The sequence below is a fragment of the Lingula anatina genome, chromosome 2 (assembly GCF_051362555.1).
Source record: "Lingula anatina isolate TDL-2025a chromosome 2, LinAna3.0, whole genome shotgun sequence".
NCBI classification, from domain to species: Eukaryota; Metazoa; Brachiopoda; class Lingulata; order Lingulida; family Lingulidae; genus Lingula; species Lingula anatina.
Genome location: NC_141768.1, coordinates 34,342,521 through 34,363,081, shown reverse-complemented (window position 1 = coordinate 34,363,081; position 20,561 = coordinate 34,342,521). Strand labels below are relative to the sequence as shown.

General features: G+C 36.3%; 2 protein-coding genes across 4 annotated transcripts in view; one reads left to right on the top strand and one right to left on the bottom strand.

Annotated features, from left to right (window-relative positions):
• Positions 1–2,498, bottom strand: part of LOC106178012 (mitogen-activated protein kinase kinase kinase 3) — a 32,375-nt gene extending 29,877 nt beyond the window's left edge. Inside the window, exon 1 of the mRNA XM_013560989.3 lies at positions 2,343–2,498. The gene's annotated coding sequence lies outside the window, so the exon portion shown is untranslated. The remainder of the gene's footprint in view (positions 1–2,342) is intronic.
• A 2,155-nt stretch (positions 2,499–4,653) lies between these two features.
• Positions 4,654–19,227, top strand: LOC106178016 (bifunctional heparan sulfate N-deacetylase/N-sulfotransferase). 3 transcript variants are annotated; one of them, XM_013561000.3, is made up of 13 exons: positions 4,654–4,863; positions 6,112–7,578; positions 7,825–7,951; positions 9,486–9,601; positions 13,185–13,370; positions 13,686–13,814; positions 14,461–14,643; positions 14,928–15,024; positions 15,762–15,885; positions 16,281–16,464; positions 16,723–16,893; positions 17,262–17,371; positions 17,795–19,227. In XM_013561000.3, exons 2-13 carry the CDS (start codon positions 6,529–6,531, stop codon positions 18,015–18,017), a joined length of 2,700 nt encoding a protein of 899 aa, XP_013416454.2. In that variant the 5' UTR covers positions 4,654–4,863; positions 6,112–6,528; the 3' UTR covers positions 18,018–19,227. The 3 variants fall into 3 exon arrangements, with proteins under 3 accessions (XP_013416454.2, XP_013416453.2, XP_013416455.2); XM_013560999.3 differs by having other exon boundaries at positions 6,109–7,578; XM_013561001.3 differs by lacking the exon at positions 9,486–9,601 and adding an exon at positions 10,283–10,395 and having other exon boundaries at positions 4,657–4,863; positions 6,109–7,578.
• Positions 19,228–20,561: the final 1,334 nt, after the last annotated feature.

Here is a 20,561-nt window from a genome sequence, read left to right as displayed (position 1 = left end):
AAGTAGTTACTAGCAATCTTCAGCCATGTAATTTGGCAATTAATTACATTCAACCCAGTTTTAAGCTATGACATTATCACAAACCCAAGATAACTTGAGACAAAATTATCTGCTAAGGTCATCTTCAGACCACACACACATACACATGCCTGCACACACATGCAAGAACGCAGACGCCCTATACCTCACATCTGAAGCAAAAGAATAAAAATGCTCATCATCCACTTAATAACAGAAGAAGAATAGTCACACAGAAACATTTTAAAAATCATTGGGAAAATAGTTTTGAATAACCATTAAAATACCATACATATTTAACTTAGAAATACATATGTTAAAATTTTATTCTTAATTCAGTATTTGGGTTTTGAAATATTTCTGAACTGCATCTTTCTTCTTATTTAAATATGACCTAGGTGACAAAACATAAAACTTGGTTATTTGTCAACCACTACATATTTACATCTAAAGAATATCCAATGCAAAAAACAAACACAGGGCCAACGTTTATCTGTCAAGCATGCAAGCAACAGATTGCTATATCTTTGTTTTCAATGTCACGTCAAGATAGCAAGTTCCAGAGAAGGGGGTGGATCCTCATGCTTTTGTTGGTGTATACCTCTTGTTGGATTCAACCCACTTGTGATAGGATCCTTTTTTATTTTTTATTTTATTTTTTTTTGCTACCTCTCACTTTTCAGTGTACAGAAAAACTTCAGGCTACCACACACACAAGCTTGCTGCTTACAGACAAGTTATGTGACACTTTCCTTGAGGAGGAAGCTTTCCAATGCTGTGCAATTCACGAGCAATTTTTGCCTTTATTGTTGTGTTTGATATTTTACCCATGGGTTGAGAAAACTTCCTTGTGCATGCTGGAAGAAAGCTTGGTGCTAAGGGTTATTTATTTATAGAGTATGTCCACGGCCAACACCGCATTACAACTTCCAATATGTTTGCACCCAGTGAACACTCACCTTTTGTTTTTGGATCTATCACCTAACAGTAATTTCATCACACCAGTATAGATTAATTAAACTATTCAAAGATTGATAAATTGACGGAAACTGTCAATGGTCATATATCCATGCATTTTTCTCACACAGTTTTCTATGTTATTTGTTTGACATTACATGTGTTTCAAATCAAATTTCATTTGAAACTGGTAGGGATATTGAAGATCATTCTAGGTGGACACTACATGAAAACTTATCGTCTAGTTTGATAAAGGTCACTTATCCAACATACCCAGACTTCAATTCAAGATCTCATGCACCTTGGGCCTGCTACTGAAACCAGTGGGCTATCATAACAATTTTGTTTCATAACATTCTTGTGTTAGCTTGGAGGGGCATTGCATATTTTCAATATGCCTGTACAAATTAATTGATTGTTTTATTTTCAAATTGGACCTTATAAAATAATAATATAAAATCTACACAGGGCTTGACATATGGATGGCCCATTGGCCCTGGGCCTCTGAAAATCCAACCTACATGAAGGACCATTGAATTGATGGGGTCACTGTCCCAAAGAGCAAGTAAAATGTCATGTGTCAAATCATCCTTGCAATATTTACCGATATCTCAAGTGTCAAGCCCTGACATGATAAATTTTTTATGACTTACTAATGTGCATTTATCATGGAGTTTATAATAGAAATTAACAACAAATGATTAAAATGAACTGTCTTCGAGACATAAAAATCGGGTATGTAAAATTTAGTAACTATGTAACTCAAGACTCATTCTTCAGTCAATCACATTTTCAGAAGTGAATCTGTGTGATTTATAATATGGAGGCATTTTTGAAAAAAAAAAGTAATTTGACGAAAGCATGATATGTGCTTTATGATTCAATGCATATAACCGTCTATGAATTTTTTTAATTTTCAGTTTATCCCCGTTCAAAAAACATTCAAGGAATGTCACACATAAAGAAGTCCAAGTTTACATGTCCAGGAATGATGTTGAGGTCGCTGATGTAGAACCTTAAAACACGTCGTCGCCAAACAACGTGGCGGATACTTCTAGGAACGGTAACAAGTCTGACACACCTTAATCAGACGACCGATTTCTGTTTACAAAAACATTCTACCGCATTAGAGCAAAAGAGGCAATAACATTGGCAAGTCATAGGATGTACAAGGCGCCGTCAAAACAGTGGCGGAAGGCATCTGATCAGCAAAGTTATAATCGTGACCTAGTTTCCCATATTCTGCCAAGTTACCCCACTACAATGAATCATGATAGACACTGTCAAAACAATATGTTTTTGTTGAAAGGAATGTTAGTTAGCGTTGTTTAGTGTAACAACCGAATATGAAACTAGAGATCACTTACTTTTTTCCACAGAAGTTAACTCGCACCTGTATAATCACTGAGACGGCACAGACTGATGACGTCAGACATTTTTGTGGAGCGCATATTTCAAAAGAGGGCAGCACGGTACAGCCTTCGTGCCACTCCTCCAAGACAAAACAATTATTAGTTGTTAGTAGTTAAAATAAATGTAAAATCACACCAGAAACACTAAAAACCAAGTTACTGTGATCTTGTGTAAGCTTACAGACACTTGTTGGATCTTGTAACTCTTCCTATTTATGCTCCTACTGATAAGAGAATTAATAGTGCTAGGTACATGGCCTCTGTGATGCACACAATGCCGTTCTCGAGAGGATTGAGGGATGGGTTTTGTTGGGTTTAAGGGCTCCACCAAACATCCGACCCATCCTTTTCCTAAAAAAAAATTTAAAAAAAGAGAGATAGAGAAAGAGAGAGAGAGAAATAGTGCATTAATTCTAACCCCTTCATAAAAAAGGGGGTGGAGAGACCACAGAAGCATGTTTTATGCTGTTTAAAACGCAGACTCGAGGATATTTTCACTGCAGGCAAAATCAAAGAAATGGAATTTTACAAGGCATTTTTTCATTTTCCTGTTTATTTTTGCCCAGGGAAATTATGCAACATGCAGTAAAAGGTTCACATGTAGCCCCTATTCTATAGGGGATTATCGCTCCAAATCTTATTTCCCTCGAGAAAAAAAGCAATTTTTTCTTACTCACGAAACGATGTTCGACCCGTCCCTGCACTTGAATTTGATTTTTTGACCATGTCTAATCAAATAACTTAGTTCTAAACGAACCATGATCGATTTAGGCGGCCATTCGTCTTTATGGCATTTGCGAAGAAAATATCGACATCATCCGAAACTTCAACAGCATTTGAGAAATTTTAGTCCTTATAGTTATCAGTTTGGAGAGATAGGTACCTTTGCAAATAGGGTGCTAATTCTCTGCCAATTAAATACTGTATAAGAAATATTAGGCCTACTTTGGGATAGGTCCTGTTTTCAAAAGCGCTTTTAAAAGATTCTTTTAAGCTTACAAATATATACATTTTGAATGTGTCCAAAATCGTATTTAATATCCAAAATACAAGTCGCTGACAACTCTGCTGTTATCCTTTTATTTCAGATTGTGACCATTAATACATTTATGACCTGACCATACAAGCAAGGTTAAGATTTTTAGGAATAAGCCATGAAGAATACTACATTCTAAAATTTTCTGATATAAGAAAAAAGATAGATATTGGAGCCAGTGGCGGACTTGGGGGGGGGGGCGGGTAGGGGGGTCCTGGGCCCCTCCCCTTCGATTTCTGAAAAAAATCACACCAATTGTCCCCTCTTGAAATTAGAATTTTGACCAGCTGAATTATATTTCTAAACCACAACAAACGACACCGTTCGCCCTCTAAAATACCAAAATTTTGCGGGCCCCGAACCCCACGCCAAAGGGGAGGGGGGGTGGAGGGGGAGGGTCGGCTTTGCATCCGCGGACCCCTCCCCCTTCAAACAATCCTGAAACCGCTTGGGACATTTGACATTTTGGATAAAATACATTATGACATATCTTGTAGATCTGCAATGTTTAGGCCTAACAAAATGAGGCGCGGTATAGATGCATGTACCTTTGAGAGTGTACCTTTGTCTTGAGTGTCTCTGTACTTTATTCACCATAGGTGTTCAAAGTTGTTTTATCTGTATCATAAACAATCATGTATTAATAATTTCAGTGTGAAATTATTAATACATGATTAATAATTTCAATATGAATTCCCGCCGAGCGTACTCTATACAAGGCCTTTTTTTTCGTTTTTTAAAATGGAAACAAGCGTAACATGAACATTAATTATCTGGACAGAATTTTTGTTTCTATATATGGCTATGGAGTATTTTTTTATTATAATTATTTTTTCTTTATCTTTTCTATCATCAATTTTTTTTCATTGTGTGTGCCTGAAGTAGTTTTGCGAATTCTGGCGAAAGCTGTAGGCCTACATATCTATATAGGCTACTGTTGACCTACTATTTTACTATCCCCATCAAATTTACAAGCTTTTATTTGGTACTTGGTGGTTTATAGGACAATATGGTGCAGACAATGGTTTTGCAATCGCTTGTATAAAACCCAGAGTTTTTTTTTTTCTTCTTTTTTTTTAATGAAACCTGGTACCTGACTATCAGTGCGCCATCTATTAGAAATCATGGTAACTAAAAAAGATACACGTAATGTTAGGTTTTCATCAGACGTTTCCTTACCATACAAATCATAAACGAAAGTGGTGCATGATATAACGAGTAGATGTTTTCATTATAAAGAATATCTATTAAGTAAACTCTATACTGAGATGACATGTTTCCATCATCTTGTTCGGCAAGTGTTTTGAAATGAAACCTCAGCTGCCTGATTCTAGAAAGGCCCGGATATAGGTATTACTTCCGGTTTACATTGATGACAAAATCCTCGGAGATTAATGGCCGAGGTTTAGTACACCAGAAGTTATCAAACCGCTTATAAAGGTGAGTACGTCCCTTAGAATATTGAGTTATCATCATTCAATAAGAATGTACTTTATAGCAGTTCGAATAGGAGAGTAGTCTGATTACAAAACGCCAAAAGATTAAATCTCGAGCCAGGCTGGCATCGACACTGACAGCCTTGGTGATTGGCTATGCAGTTACATTGTGTTAAACTTCAACGGCATACTTCAAAACTTAAGCTCACGAAAAAAGCGTATAAAGGATATTAAAATATATTTTCATTCGTTTATTAACGTATAATATCTTCGTTGTAGAAGTTATATGTGTAAAATCAACACATTTTGACACGCAAACTATTTAACTTTTAAGCCCGAGGCAATACATTTTGAAAAAAATCGCGTGAAAATAAAGATAGTAGTCGATAAAAAGCAAGTTAAGGCCCAGTTGCATAAAACTAATAATAATAATCTGCGGAAAATAAGATAAAATATTGTTAGTCTTTTGGAAATATTGTCATTTTAATGAGTGCAGTTGTCAAAAAGAGGACAATTCAATAAAATTGACCTCACATTCAGGTTACATAGAATACCAGCTCAAAAGACTATGCATCTTCCTGGAGTTATTGAGTTATTAATGCTCATTGCACTGGGTGTATTTTAAAACCTGGTACCCATTTTTCTTTCTTATTTTTTTTTCTCTTCTTATATTAAATCTTCTGGATACATCCTGGTGGAGTATATGGTAACCTTCCATTGCTTGTTATAAATAGGATTTGAGCAAAAGAGAAATTTAAACCCCTCTGCTTTTTAAATTTCTCCCTATCAATCCATAATAAAATTATTAGCATATGTTATAACAGATATATATTTACAGTTGTGAGAAGAGTATTAGCTGGGTAAGATATGGCATTGGACAAATTTCAGGGGCAGATCCAGAGATATTTTCTGACAGTCTTCCAAATTATTTTTCTTGATCCATCCTGTATTTTTTACCATCTCCGACATGAAAAATTAGATGGCTGTCAAACTTGAAAAATTCTGACTGTCTTCCAGAAGTCCCAGAAGACAGCTTATATCCTCTCCTGAATTTGGCACTTAGATATATTTTAAGCTATATTCAGTGGGTGGGGTGATAGTAATGTCCCAGGTGACTAAGGTTTGCCTCCTAGGGGAATTACATATATCATTCTTGATGGTGATAACTATTTCTTACATTCGCATTTTGATTTTGTGTCAAATAAGAAATATGAAAGTATTGCCTCAAACATTGCTTTTTCTGTTTTAGAAGACTTTAAAGAAGCAGAAATTTCACACAGGGAGCTTGAAAAGAACTCCAGAAGGAAGTAATTGTGGGAAAACCAGCAGTCTCCAGCAAAAGCTTGGTACAAAGAGATTTATTTTAGTTCTGCCCCAGATTGCTTGATTAGCAAGAAGTTAAGAATGACTTACACACAGTCTGGCATGGGGTGAATGCACTCTTTTTTTTGCAAATGGAATCTAGGACATGATATATGCAGATGGATTAATCTGATATGGAGGAATGATCAATTACATAAACTGAAATATAAAGCTGCTACTGTTCTCCCACTCCTCATTCCCTCTGCTTTGTGAAAAGAGAAAGATGGAGAGATTAAAAACTAGATGATTTGTGACCATATCAATCTGATGTCAGTTTTGATATTGAGGAGTTGTTGTTGTTGTTATTATGCCTGGAAAACCACGACTCAGTAGTACTTCTAGTCTCCTGTGTCTCACCACTCTGCCAAGAATATGCCCAGTGAAAAAATTCAAACTCACCAGACTGATCCTTGGAGGATCTCTGCTGCTGGGTGCAGTACTCCTCTGGTTGTCTTACAACGCCCCCTTCAGCAACAGCAAAAGTGCTGGCGAAAGAAACTCTCCCCCTGTGCCGTACCTGGAGTGCCAGGGCCGTGCACAGAGCATCTACAGAGATGACATAGGCATCCCCCCCAGGGACCATGACTCTGACGCCAAAATGAGGATCAACAACCACGTCTTAGTTCTTGTGGAAACACAATATTCACGGCTTGGTCAGGAAATTGTGGCCATCTTGGAGGCAGCCAGAATAAAATTCCGTGTGGAGCCCACAGGGAAGTCCTTGCCTTATCTGACACATATGGACAAAGGCAAGTTTGGAGTGATTGTCTTTGAGAACTTGGAGGCCTACACCAACATGGACAAGTGGAATCGCCAGCTCTTGGACAAGTATTGTAAAGAATACCACGTGGGTATGATCATCTTTGCACCTTCCAAAGAAGATGGTATTCTCAGCTCTCAGGTGGAAGGGTTCCAGTTGTACATACACACAAACCTAGTTTTAAAAGACTACAAAATAAACCCGCACTCTAACATTCTGCGTTTAACACGAGCTGGAGAGACGTGGCAGGGGGATCTGCCAGACGAGGACTGGACAGTATTTATCGCCAATCATTCAACTTACCAACCTCTGGCTTATGCTAGCATTCGTATGACAGACCATTATTCCTATGACAGCGTTGGGGAGGACGTGAAGCAGGTGGTTGTTCTACAAGATCTGGGGCTCTGCGATGGAATACAGAGAGTTTTCTTTGGGAATGGGTTTAAGTTCTGGCTACACAGGCTTTTATTTTTGGATAGTTTATCCTACCTCTCCCATGGCAAGCTTAGCCTGCCTCTAGAAAGGTACATACTTCTGGATGTTGATGACATCTTTGTGGGCAGGAATGGGATCCGGATGCATGCTGATGATGCAGAGGTAAGTGCGCATTCAGGTCAAGGTAGAATTGACATATAGGTTAAATCGTATAAATTTATATATAAAATTGGCAATTACGTGAAACATCGAACAAGTTTTTCATATTATCTTTGATTTATGTAGAAATCTGTCATGTTAAAGATTTTTTTTTTGTGTGTGTGTGTGTGTGTGTGTGTGTGTGTGTGTGTGTGTGTGTGTGTGTGTTTTGTTTTTTTCATCCAAGTAAAATGTGCTTCACTTATCTAGGCTATGGTACTGTTCCAAGAGCGATGGCAGAAGCAGATCCCTAATTTCCATTTCAATCTGGGGTTTTCTGCTAAATACTTCCATCATGGAACACCAGAGGAAGATCTTGGAGATGACAGGCTACTTGGTAAGTTTTTTAATACACTGTCTTCATATTCAAACCGCCAAGCATAAAAACTACATTTGCAGTTTATTTGCTATTGATTTCTTCAGTCAGTAGTCTGGTGCTTAGCAGATCTAGTTATTAAACAGACTTCAACATTACCTCCAGTCATGTATTTTTTTTACAAGATAATTGATAAAATGTTTCTGTAAATGTGACATTAAGGAGAGAGGTGTATAAAAAAAATGTGTGATGTAAGTTTTATATTTGAACTATGTTGGATTCATAATTACCACCTTTCGTGACTTGGTGACTTTCTAAATGTCTGGGAAAATGTGTGGGAGACAATGTGGTGGCATTTTACTCTTTACAACCAGTTGTGTGCAGTTTTTTTTTCTACCCTTGAAATGTGTTTTTTTTTATCATAGCAACATGCCAAAGAAGTTGCATGGGGTACTGGAAAATATGTTTAATGTAGCATTTTGTCCATCATTCAGTAGTCCATTAAGACAAATCACAATTGACAGTGGATGTCATATAGTCCTCTTTTTCTCCAAAAAATTATGACAAAATTGAATTTAGTGAAGAAAAAGTTTATTACTTAAAAGGACAGAGACATCTGTTTTTGTTATGTAATACTGTATCTGAATCACAAAAATGCCTAAACACATTCATTATTATTGTGAATAAGGCGTACAGACATGCTGAAAACTTTTCAGAATGGCCGGACATTTGGATCGGCAGTAATGAAAAATTTGTCGGACCGAATGGATTTTTGTTGGACCAAAAATCACCCTATTCATTTGAGACAGATACTACCAGTACGATTAGGGTAGCTTACTTTGTTTGTGAATGTGATAGGTTTGAAATGGAAGGGAAAAATGCTTTGGGTTTTATATCATTTTATTAGCGAAGTATGTCGAATGATGACTGTAAATTCAAAATTGCAACTCTTTAAACTCTTATCGGTCCTTTGGACCGACCAAGTCCAATTTTTTTACCAGTCCAGACAAATTTTGCCAGTCGTGACCGATCGGACCGACAGTTTCAGCATGTCTGGACATACACTATACAGAACTGCATTTTGCCAGTGCTTAACCTGCAGTACAAGATTTTTGAGAAATGCTTTCAATTATCAAAATTAAATTACTGCAAATCATGGAATGTTTGTCTTATTTTGATAACGTATCACAATTGGAAATTACTTTAAAGGACTTTTTTTAAGCATAGTATTGTAATATTTTGCATTACAGGCATACCATGAGTACTGGTTTTAAGGCACTCAAGTCATCCAGTTGTAGATAAAATCAGCGACAAGTAGTAATACAATGTTAAACATGCCACAGTCCCAGAAAGTTTATATCACATAAAATTCTTTCAGATTTAAACAGCCCAGCCAACTGGGTTTTTTCATTGTTTTGAACTAAAATAAAAAGTGCAAAAGTACAAAGTGCAAAATGCATAGTCGACCCTTGCATTGACTACTAGATTTATGGAAGGAATATATATGTGTGTCCCACAAATTCACTGGCAATCTATGTGGGTATTTGTCTTCCAGAGCACAAGTCTAAGTTTTGGTGGTTTGATCACATGTGGCAGCACACACAGCCGCATAAGTATAGCAATCAGTCCCACCTTGAAGCAGACATGGCCAAAAATTGCAAGTTTGCTCAGGTAATTTGGTAGGACAATGGCAATGATGGTGATGTTGATGATCGTGAACACATGATGACAACAAGGGTGCCAATGATTGGTGATGTGTGTTTGCTGTGACACGTGCTAAAATTTTGTGTTAACAGTGATATCTCATTAATTTTTTTTCAATAAATGACAAAAACTGGCTTTAAGCTTACAACTTTTAAAAAGACATCCAGTCTCGAAATAAGCATGAAACTAAGTGAGAAAGTGTTTAATAGTCAGTTCTCCTGATGAGCAACAGCTATTTTAGTCTGATTCCTTCAGACCTTTGCTATCACTGTCAACACAGAATGCAAGCACAGGTCCTGGTGGGTGGTAAGTTTCTAGAAGCAACTGGATCAGATGGAACTCTGGTAAAGGGTAATGCTTTAACTGTTGTACTTGTTTTCTTTAACTCTGACTAATTAGACCTACCACAAGGAGATGTGGGGAGGTAAGTAAGGCTAACATATTCCCTTTCCAACTAAGGATGATGCCTAGGATTTTGGTAGCAGCTGCAGAAGGGAGCTCACCAGTCACAGTAGAGGCAGCAGGAACATTGTCACTGATTGCACACAACTGCAACATGGGGCAAGAAAGTGGACTAAAACGACATCAGTCCCTCTCACTACATTTTATGTACACCCAAATATTTGATTTCTTTCATTTCCTCATCAGCTTACAGACATGAATTTTGGTGGTTTGGTCATATGTGGAGTCACTCACAGCCACACCTGTTGAATGAGTCGACACTAGAGAATGAAATGATCTTCAACAAGCAGTTTGCACAGGTAGTATCACAGGAAGTGGCTTCAGTTAATATTCAGCTTGCAATTAACAAAGAACAAGCATTATGGGGAAAATGAAAGTGAAAGTTTGTAGAACTCACGCGCACACACACACACACACAAAGGAAAAGGGATATCTTTTTTATGTTAGACTGTCTGAAAGATACAGTCTTTTTGGTTCAAGCAAGGCGAGTTAGAAAATGATCCTGTTGAGACTACTTTTTCAAAAGTCATTTTTTTATGGATTTGTTGGTAGTTAATGCATCTTTCGGTGTGATTGAAATTATTGAAAAAAAATGAGGAGAAAGAGTAGAGCTAGAGTTCCATTATCACTTAACCACCATGAGGTGCAGGTGTGCATGACACATTTATGCATAACCACTTTCATAGAAATCCCATAGAAATTTAATATTGCCCCTGCTTTTAATTTTCCCTTCAAACAAATGGTGTGTGTGTGTGTGTGATAGGGGGTGTTTATCACATTACATGGTATTGCGCTTGGTTTTTGCCTGTGGTTATTGATTGGTCCAAGATAGCACTATGCATTTAAGTGCTCTGATAAAACATTTTAAAGGTTTTTTTTTTAGAAGAATACTTTGGCTATTTTTCCTCCAGTTTCTGAAATTGAGAGAGACATTCTAGTCTTTGCACACATGCATGTTTTGGATTGCAGTTTGTAAATACCAAGCACCCATATTTCTGAACTGAACTTTTGAAGTGACCAAATATTCAAGAAGTCAGCTGGTGTTTGTTTCCATTATAAAGTCTGTCTGGCAGCTTTAAAAGAAAACATTGATTTAAGCATCTCATATGGCAGTTCACATTCATACAGTGCCCCATTACATGAACACAATTGAATTTTCATTAGACATTACAATGCAACACACACTATTTAGTAAGGCAAAATATATTGATTTGCAATCTTAAATTGATAACATTATTTGCCAATACACCAGTAGCGGGACCAGCTTTATTTACACAAGTTTTATCCAGTGATTTTGGATAGGGTGTTTAGATCGTTTTTTTTTTTTTTTTTTTTTTTTTTTTTTTTTTTTTTTTTAATTAATTTTTTTTTCTTTTTTTTTTTTTTTTTGCCTGTAGGACAGTTTATCAAATTTATAGAATGTTAAATGTCTGTATACATGTCAGCCTTAATATCTGGTTTGTACTCTATTAGTCCTAAATGCTCTTGAATGGTCCTGTAATTAAGAGTAAAAAAGGGTAGTTGGGAGTAGAATGTATCTGATCAGAATGTCCCCAGAATGGATTTTTTCACAAGGTAAAGTATTAAGATCATTATCACTTCTCACTGAAATAACTGCATATAACACAACACAACATGACACAAGAAGATGCAATACAAAACCAGAATGCACTTATTACTAGTAGCCTGCATATAGGCAGTTCAGATTGAGCTTGACCACTGGAATTGAAGTTCTCACCAGAGCATGCCTTGGCTTGACATAACAAAAAGGTATTATCTTGTTGCATGTTTTTGAAATTTAGATGTTTTTTGTGTAGAAGTTAGGATTAACAAGTTATAGCTAGAAAGTGCATTTTGATATGAGATTTTGTTACTAATGACAATAAAAGTATGATCAGAAATGCCATGAAGCATGCGCTGATGTACATGTAGCTTTCAAAGTGGACATTTTATTTGAACTGTTGGCATGGAATTTGATCAACCTTCAGGTGATTTTTACTCGATATAAATGTCATTCAAGTTACTTACTGAAAATGCTCATTCATTTATGAGGACCAGGGTTGTCCACTTAATATGGGCTGGGAAGTAGATGACCAGCCATTTTAAAGCTTGTTATCTCAACTACTTTTTGCAAACCACAGTGCTGTGCAACACCAACTTGGAGCTAGAAAAAAATATTGATTGGCATGCACACTGAGCCTGTAAGATGTCAATTTGAACCAGATGTCAATTTTGATGAAGTTTGTTAACTGAAATTTCTCTGGAAAAGGTTGTGTTTCCCAGTAGTTTACAACCCTTTGTAGATTTCATCTTTGCAGAAACACTAATGAAACTCAGATTTCTGCCAATAATGAATGAAAAACCCGATGACTACAGGCAAGTCACTGTAATCACCAGTAGACACAAAATTTAAGTTCATATTTATAAGTCCAGCAGAGAGAGGTCCATTAGGAATAAGTCTGGGAAAGAGTCTTTTGTAACCCTAAGTACAGTCCCATGTTTGAACTCCACTTGCAGTGTCCCATGGGACAAAGATATTGATGATTTGGCTATTGCAGTTGTCTTATTGCCTTCAGTGTTACTTTTGTGACCTGAAAAGTGGAGATTTTATTGATGACTGTTCCTACCAGTACATCTGTAAAGGCTTTCGGAAGCACACGCAAGTTTTTTGATGAAAATTTGAATAAAGGTTTTAAGTAACCACTAATTTTTTTCTGTCATCGACAAGAAGTGTATAAATTTTTCAACTTTTTCTACTGATGGTGCCATGGGGAATATATATATATATATATATATATATATATATATATATATATATATATATATATATATATATATACACCTTTTATTTAACAATTTTAAAAAATGCCATTGAAGCTTATTTCTCAGCATTAATTTGTATGTGTTGCGGTATGATATTCTTATCATAGACATTAAAAGAAGCAAATTTTAACATCTTTTGATACTCATTAGATATTTAAATTTACTTTTGGATAAATTTAAGATTAATTGTTGAAAAAAAAAACACACATAGGCATTGATAGAACATATACTTTTAGATTTTGGCATTCAAGTTCATTCATTATAGGAGCGAGGTATTCCAGTTGAGTGGAATTATGCCATAGCTCCACACCACTCTGGCGTGTACCCCATCCACGAGCAGCTGTATGAGGCCTGGAAGAAAATCTGGAACATCAAGGTGACCAGCACAGAGGAGTACCCTCATCTTAAGCCAGCCAGGCACAGGAGGGGATTCATACACAGGGGAATCAAGGCAAGACTTTGTGTTTTGACAGCATATATATGAAGTTGCTGATGATATTAATGGACAGTTAGACAGACCATGAAATTACCTTTGTCACATTTATTCCTCAGTAGAGAGTCAAACAGCAAGTATAATATGCAATAGGAAGGTGGGCATTGTATTGATTATTTGCAATTTATTAGGTTCAATTCATGAGGTTCACCTGAGTAAACATGGCAAAATTGGCCCAGTGTTGCTGTGTTTACAGGGACATACAAATTTCTAGAAAGGTGAACTACATTATTTCATGTAATCAGAATATTATATTTTCACATCATCTTTCAGGTTCTACCACGCCAAACCTGTGGGTTATTTACGCACACGTTGTTTCTGAACCAGTACCCTGGTGGCAGACAGAGGCTTGAAAACAGCATCAGGGGAGGGGACCTTTTCCAGACAATCGTCATTAATCCAGTAAGTGTGGGCACTTACTGGATCAACCTGGCAACTTTTTCTTCACTCTTATGTTTCATGAAAAAGTAAATTATTTGATGTGTGAACCTAATCAATTTTAGGCGAAATTATATGTTCTTTGGCCATTGTTCAGTTTAAAATGATTTTTCTAAAAAATTATTTTTTCATGAAGGTGACAAATTTGTCAACCTTTTACCTGATTGTACCCGTTCATTATTTTAATTGTATTATTAATAATTGGTCCCAGGGCAGTATAAATACAGGCTATGACCTAACTAAAATACATGCAATACATTGAAACAATAACAATCCAGAAATGTATGTTACACAATGGGAATTTCCATAGATAGTATCATCATTGCACACATATATCAAGTATTTCATAATCTTAAACTAGGTGGGATCTTAATGCCGAGTCAACTGCTCACAGCATTTATTGTATACTATCATCATACTAGTAAACAAAACAAGTATATAGAAATAAATTATGCACGCGCCTGTTTTCTACTAATACTGTAACATTAGTTTATGCAAGCAATGGCAATGAAATTTTTTCAATGAATTTTTCTCACCGTACAGCTTTACTGTCCAGTTATCATCATTATCTAATATTTTACTGAACAGCATTTGCTCTACATCTTTTCAGATCAATATATTTATGACTCATATGTCCAATTATGGCAGTGACCGCCTGGCCCTTTACACCTTTGAGAGCGTGTTTAAGTTTGTGCAGTGTTGGACCAATCTCAAGCTTCTCAGTGCCCCGCCTACTGTGCTTGCTGATAAATACTTCAGTATGTATCCTGAGGAGGCGGATCCTTTCTGGCAGGTATGAACGCTTGAAATTTTGAAAAGGGAATTTTGTAAATGGAAGGACTTAAATGGGAATCTCTAGGGCTCTCTCCCTTTGGACAGCTGATATAGGATTTGTGTACTTTAATAGTATAGATAAGGAAAAGTTAGGCACTTTATTTGATGATTTATTATTAACCCTGTTAAAGTTTTTGGAGGCAGTTTTAGTGGTGACCTTTTTTTTTTTTTTTGTTCATCCATGTCTCTCTCATAAGTGTTTCAAAGGATATGCCCTTTCTAGTTTACTGTACATTCTTTCAGAATCCTTGTGAGGATCCACGTCACAGAGAAATCTGGTTTAAGAACAAGACTTGCGATCGCTTGCCAAGGTTTTTAGTTATTGGTCCACAAAAAACAGGTAATATTTTTGTAAATTATAGCTGTCCATGTGTAGTTACCTCCCCTGTATACCTACTTTTACATTAAGATTGAGTGGAAAATGTTTATAAATCTTAGCACATGCATGTTTAGTAAAACAAAAGTTTTGGAAAAAGCTACACAAACTATCTGCACTGGTCTAGATTACATTGGAAACTAATGTTTTACCACCATTTCCGTCCTGAATTATTGATGAACTGACTATTCTACAGGTCACTAATCAGTTTAAACAGTTATTCATTAGCAGATCATTCCAGGCTTTACACTTGACCTTTACATGAAATGGGACTTGGCTGCTGTGCCTTTATATTGGATACATCAGTGATCACAGTGTCATTTAAATTAAAGAAACTCACAATTCTGTGTACTTGATTAAAGCTTCTTCATTCAGTTACATAATTTGCTGGATAGTTCATGAGATTTGATCAGATATTTGTGGTCTGGATTGGATCAGCATAGACTTAAAAAACAAGAAGGTTTAATTTCCAAATTCTGGGCCCCGTAACTCAAAAGCATCGCGCAAGGCGATCAAGCGCAAGCGTCTCGATTCCATAACTCGCCCATACTCGTGCCATGTAATACATTTTAGCCTAAGTGATATTGCTATTCGCAATATGCGATGCTTTCGAGTTACAGAGCCCTGATGGACAGTTGCCTTAAACTTGCAATTATTGTCAAGACACCTGTGTACTTTAACATTTCCCGGTATTTTTCCAGGTACTACCGCCCTTTATTCTTTCCTGTCTATGCATCCTGCCATTACCAGCAATGCTTGGAGCCCAGAAACATTCGAGGAGGTTCAGTTTTTCAGTGGAAACAATTATTACAAGGGACTAGACTGGTAAGAGAATCATGACTGGCCTATATAAAAAGATTTTGCCTTGCCTCCTCCTGGCAGTGAGTAGAATACAGATATGCTGGTGATTACACAAGTACTTTGGATATAAGAGGAGGCATATTAATCTGATTGCATTCAGTGACAATGAGTTGGATCGATCTACATAGAGTGATACTTTTATTGGGTATTAGCCCTGTGCCGAAAACTCTTTAGCCTACTGTCTTTTTAGGTCAGCAAGGTCCAAGAATCTAATAATCCAAAGCAGAAACAATGGCCTCTAACTGAGCAAATTTACAAAATTTTACTGGTCCAGTTTTACTGGGATTTGGCATTGCACCAGTGTTAAGATAGCAGACTGTTTCACTGTTGTTTGAATGATTTAAACTTCTGTCTTTCAGGTATATGCAGTTCTTCCCTCCACCAGTCCCAGGCACAAATATATCTCAGAATTACCTTTTTGAAAAGAGTGCCAGTTATTTTGATAAAGAACGTGTCCCCATGCGGGCACATGCTTTATTACCAAAGTCCAAGCTGATCTGTATACTCATCAGCCCAGTAAAAAGGGCCTATTCCTGGTATCAGGTAAGGTGCAGTTTTTATCTTGCATATGTTACTATTAACAGTTTATAATCAGATCAATATCCAAAGATATTATTAATCTTCCAAGATTGACTTACTTCTTGCCATCTGGCTGAAAAATATGTACTGTGCAAGAACTGTGCTGTCGTAGTACAATAAGGTAAGATGAATGCAAATTGCAGCTTCCGAAGAAGTGTAAGCAGTGCAGTGAGATGTAATTTATGCCCTATGTGTAAAATTAAAAGTTTCCTTTCTGTTCAGCATATGCGAGCCCACAATGACAGCACAGCATTAAGATACTCATTCTACGAGGTTGTGACAGCCAAAGATGATGCCCCCAAGGCTTTACGCGACCAACGCAACAGATGTCTGGTCCCAGGGATGTATGCACAACATATCGATAGGTGGCTGCAGTATTATAATGTTAATCAGGTAACACAGCTTTTCTTTATTTAAATCAAGTTAATTTCCCAGTGAAGATCATACAAAGTTTAATAAGTGTCTTTCTTAAAAAAATAATTAATAATTTTATTTATTTATATATATATATTTATTTATTTACTTAGAATTCAGTTAATCATTTGATGTGGATTTTGTTTGAAAGGCAACATATATTGAATTTCAGAAGTGGATTCGATATCATTGCTTAAACTTCATAGTAGCATTCTATAACTCATCAGCTTGTCCATGTTTATCTTTTTATGCTATGAATATTTCCTTTTTTTCTTTTTTTCAAAATTTCTAAAGAGCTGTTATTGTGAAACCTATCAGAAGTTGATCTGTTTTGTTTCATTCTGTAGTTACTTATTCTGGATGGTGAACTGCTGAAGACCAACCCTGTGATAATCATGCATAAAGTCCAGAGGTTCTTGCATATAGAACCGTATTTTGATTACTCAATGCATTTAAGGTGAGACATAATCCAGAAGTAAGTAATAGTGTAAAATGAGGTGGAATTTGTAAGGAGGCCATTAGGGAAGATGTGTGTGAACATGTAAATGGATAATATAATATATATGTATAATTATCTTGAAACAACCATATGATTTTAAACATGAAAGATAGTGAAACAATTTATGAAACTAAGCAATACTGCTAGAAATTGGTGTCTATCTTTCTAGTGTGTGATATACCCAGTAAGTGTACATTTTGTTTATCTACCTACTTAATCCAACATTTATATCACTTCCATGCAGGCATGCATGCACACACATACACACAGTCCATATGAAGTCAGGGGGGAAAAGATCTTAACCTTTATTTAGTACAAGAATGCTAAGCAAAATCAAAGTCATGTAAATATATATATTATTTTGTTTCATTTTCTTTGCAGATATGATTCAAAGAAGGGTTTTTACTGTCAGGTTGTTAATGGGGATCACACCAAATGCCTGGGGAGGAGCAAAGGGAGAAAGTACCCTCCCATGGACTCTGAATCTGAAAAATTTTTGCAGCAGTATTATAAAAGACATAATGTAGCATTGTCCAAAATGCTTCACAGGCTTGGTTTAGAGACTCCTAGCTGGCTAGAGGAAGACTTACGAAACTTTGAATAACTATATGGTTACTAGTCTAATATGGTGTCAAGAATTGTATGGTTACTGGTTATAAATATAGAGGGCAGCACAAGCACTGGCATGTTAGACAGTGGGACTGTTGCCTCAGTTTTGTATGACAGGTATTTGGAAGTTTGTAGGAAAGGTATCAAGAAGCGAGAAAATATATATGATATGATATTATGACAAAAGGGACATTATGCAGAAGTAGGTTTCACCTAGGAACAGCGATCATGAATACACAAACATAAACAAACAGAAAACAAGGGAGTGTAAATCTACAGTTGTATGTTTTTAGTTGTGCCACCATCTTGAAGTTTGGTGGCACTATGGATTTTGCACAGTCCCACTTCGTCTAAGCCACCATCTATGTCCAAGTCTGATTTTTGTGATTGCAGTGACTCTGAAAAATTTCATTTAAAAAAGGTGAATGACTGTGGTTGATCCTAAAGGGATTTTTCCCAAACATTAGTGCAATGACTTAGATCTGTATCCAATTATGCCTAGCAAAATTCTCAGTATCTCACTTTTAGGGAGGTGTAGGGAATTATGTTTGAGTCCTAGAAAAACCCAAGCCAATTGCAACCTTCATCCTTAATTTTTGTTATTTCATGAAATGGTACTGAACTTACATGCTTTGAAGATGTTAAGATGCATATTTGCATTTTGCCAATATTAGAACCTGTATATCTAGGTAATTTGAAAGGATACAGGCTATGTTCACTAGTGTATAGTAAAACTGGCATATTAAGAGAAGTCAAATATGGTCTCCACTTGGAATTCTGAAACAACAGTCATTGTGATTTATAGTGGCTGTAATGGTTTTAAGGGTCAGTTGGTGCATTTTCAGAGATGAACACACATTAAAAGTTAATGGTCCACATTTTGTGATATCTGTATCTTTTTTGGAGTTGCTATTTAAAAATTCCAATGACACAGGTGTATATTTTAAGTTTTAGGGGGGAATATCTTTATTATCACAAAGAATGGCATACCATTACTCTTAAAATTGAATTGAAAGTGATAAGCCAGTCATGGAATTTTCCTTGACTTGTTTTTTACTTGACCTTCTTTTAAGGGTGAAATTTGAATATTGGCCAGTTTTGTAATGCATTTGTGTGTATATAGTTATATGATTTTTTAATCAATTTTTATTTAGATTCCAGACAATATATTTAGTAAGTGGGTGTGTGTGTGTGTGTGTGTGAGGGAGGGGGGAGGGATAAGACATCAGAGATACACAGTTTTATGTGTGGGCACTGTTATGTGCACACATTCCACTTGACGATCACAAAAACAGTAGCAGCCACCTCACATTTAATAAAGGCCACGTAAACAATGCATTTTCAAAACAGGTTCTGTTAGATCTCGGGTTTGGTAAATGCCTGTATACTGTAATCTACAACATCTTGTTAATCTTAGTCACACTGGCATATAGCAATTGCCTACTTGTATAAGTGTTGGGGCCAAAACTATAACACCACACAGATCTTATTACCACAGTTTCTTTAAACCAGTGTCACAGTTTTTCTCAAAGCACCATGGGGAATTACATATGGGGCTGTAACAATACAAGTTTGAACGTGGACATGATCAAGAGTATGGTTTTAAAAGTTATACTTTTTTGTTATATTCTGAACACTGCCAGATATTAGGCTTACCTTTTGAGAAATAGGTTGCCTCAGATTTGTGTCAGTCTTTGTCAAAGACTGGTATTTAAGTTCTGATGTGAGATGGGGCCCAGGTTTGGAAAATTCATCTACTTCTCAAGGTCATAGTGGTGAACTGGATTCCTTTGGGATTGGTGTTTCCATAACTAAGGCTATAGTTAATTCTACAGTAATAGCAACAGTATGTGCTTGTGTAAAGTTTAAGTTGTTAATTGTCCCACATATGTTAACTTGACTTGTGCCTAACTTAGACCCCATTCCCAGAGATTAGATCGATCCAAACTAGATCAACCTAACTCCCTGGGGGTTCACGCTAAATAGCTGTCAGCCGAGCGGGCACGAAAGTTAATTACCCCCTTACAGCTTGTAGTAGGCGGGACGGACATTTAAGCCGGATTATCTGACAGTAATCTAGTGAGACTCCCCATGCGGATAGATCGATCTAAAATCTATGGGAATACACCCTTAGAAGGTGGTGAAATGATGCAGGTGAATGTTATGTTTGGCTTTATTGAGGTTTGAAATGGTCTATTGAAATACATTGATATTTGTATGCAGCACTATTTATTTTTATTATTATCAGTATTTTTATGCTTTCTTTAAAAAGTATAGATAATTTTACAATTTGGTAGTTGAACCACTTAAAAGGCAATATTGTGGCTGGTGGTACATACCCAATGGGCTCCTAGTTCTCATGGGTCATGCACCTCTACTTGTGTGTTGATTGTATATTTGTCAGCTTTCTTGTGTAGTAATGATGTTTTCTGCAAAGAAATTATGAAGTCTTCCAAAATCACTGCAAGTCCCAGTAAGGTAATTACAATTCACAAATACATTGGCTTTGATTTTTGTATGCAAATGTCTGATAATTTGT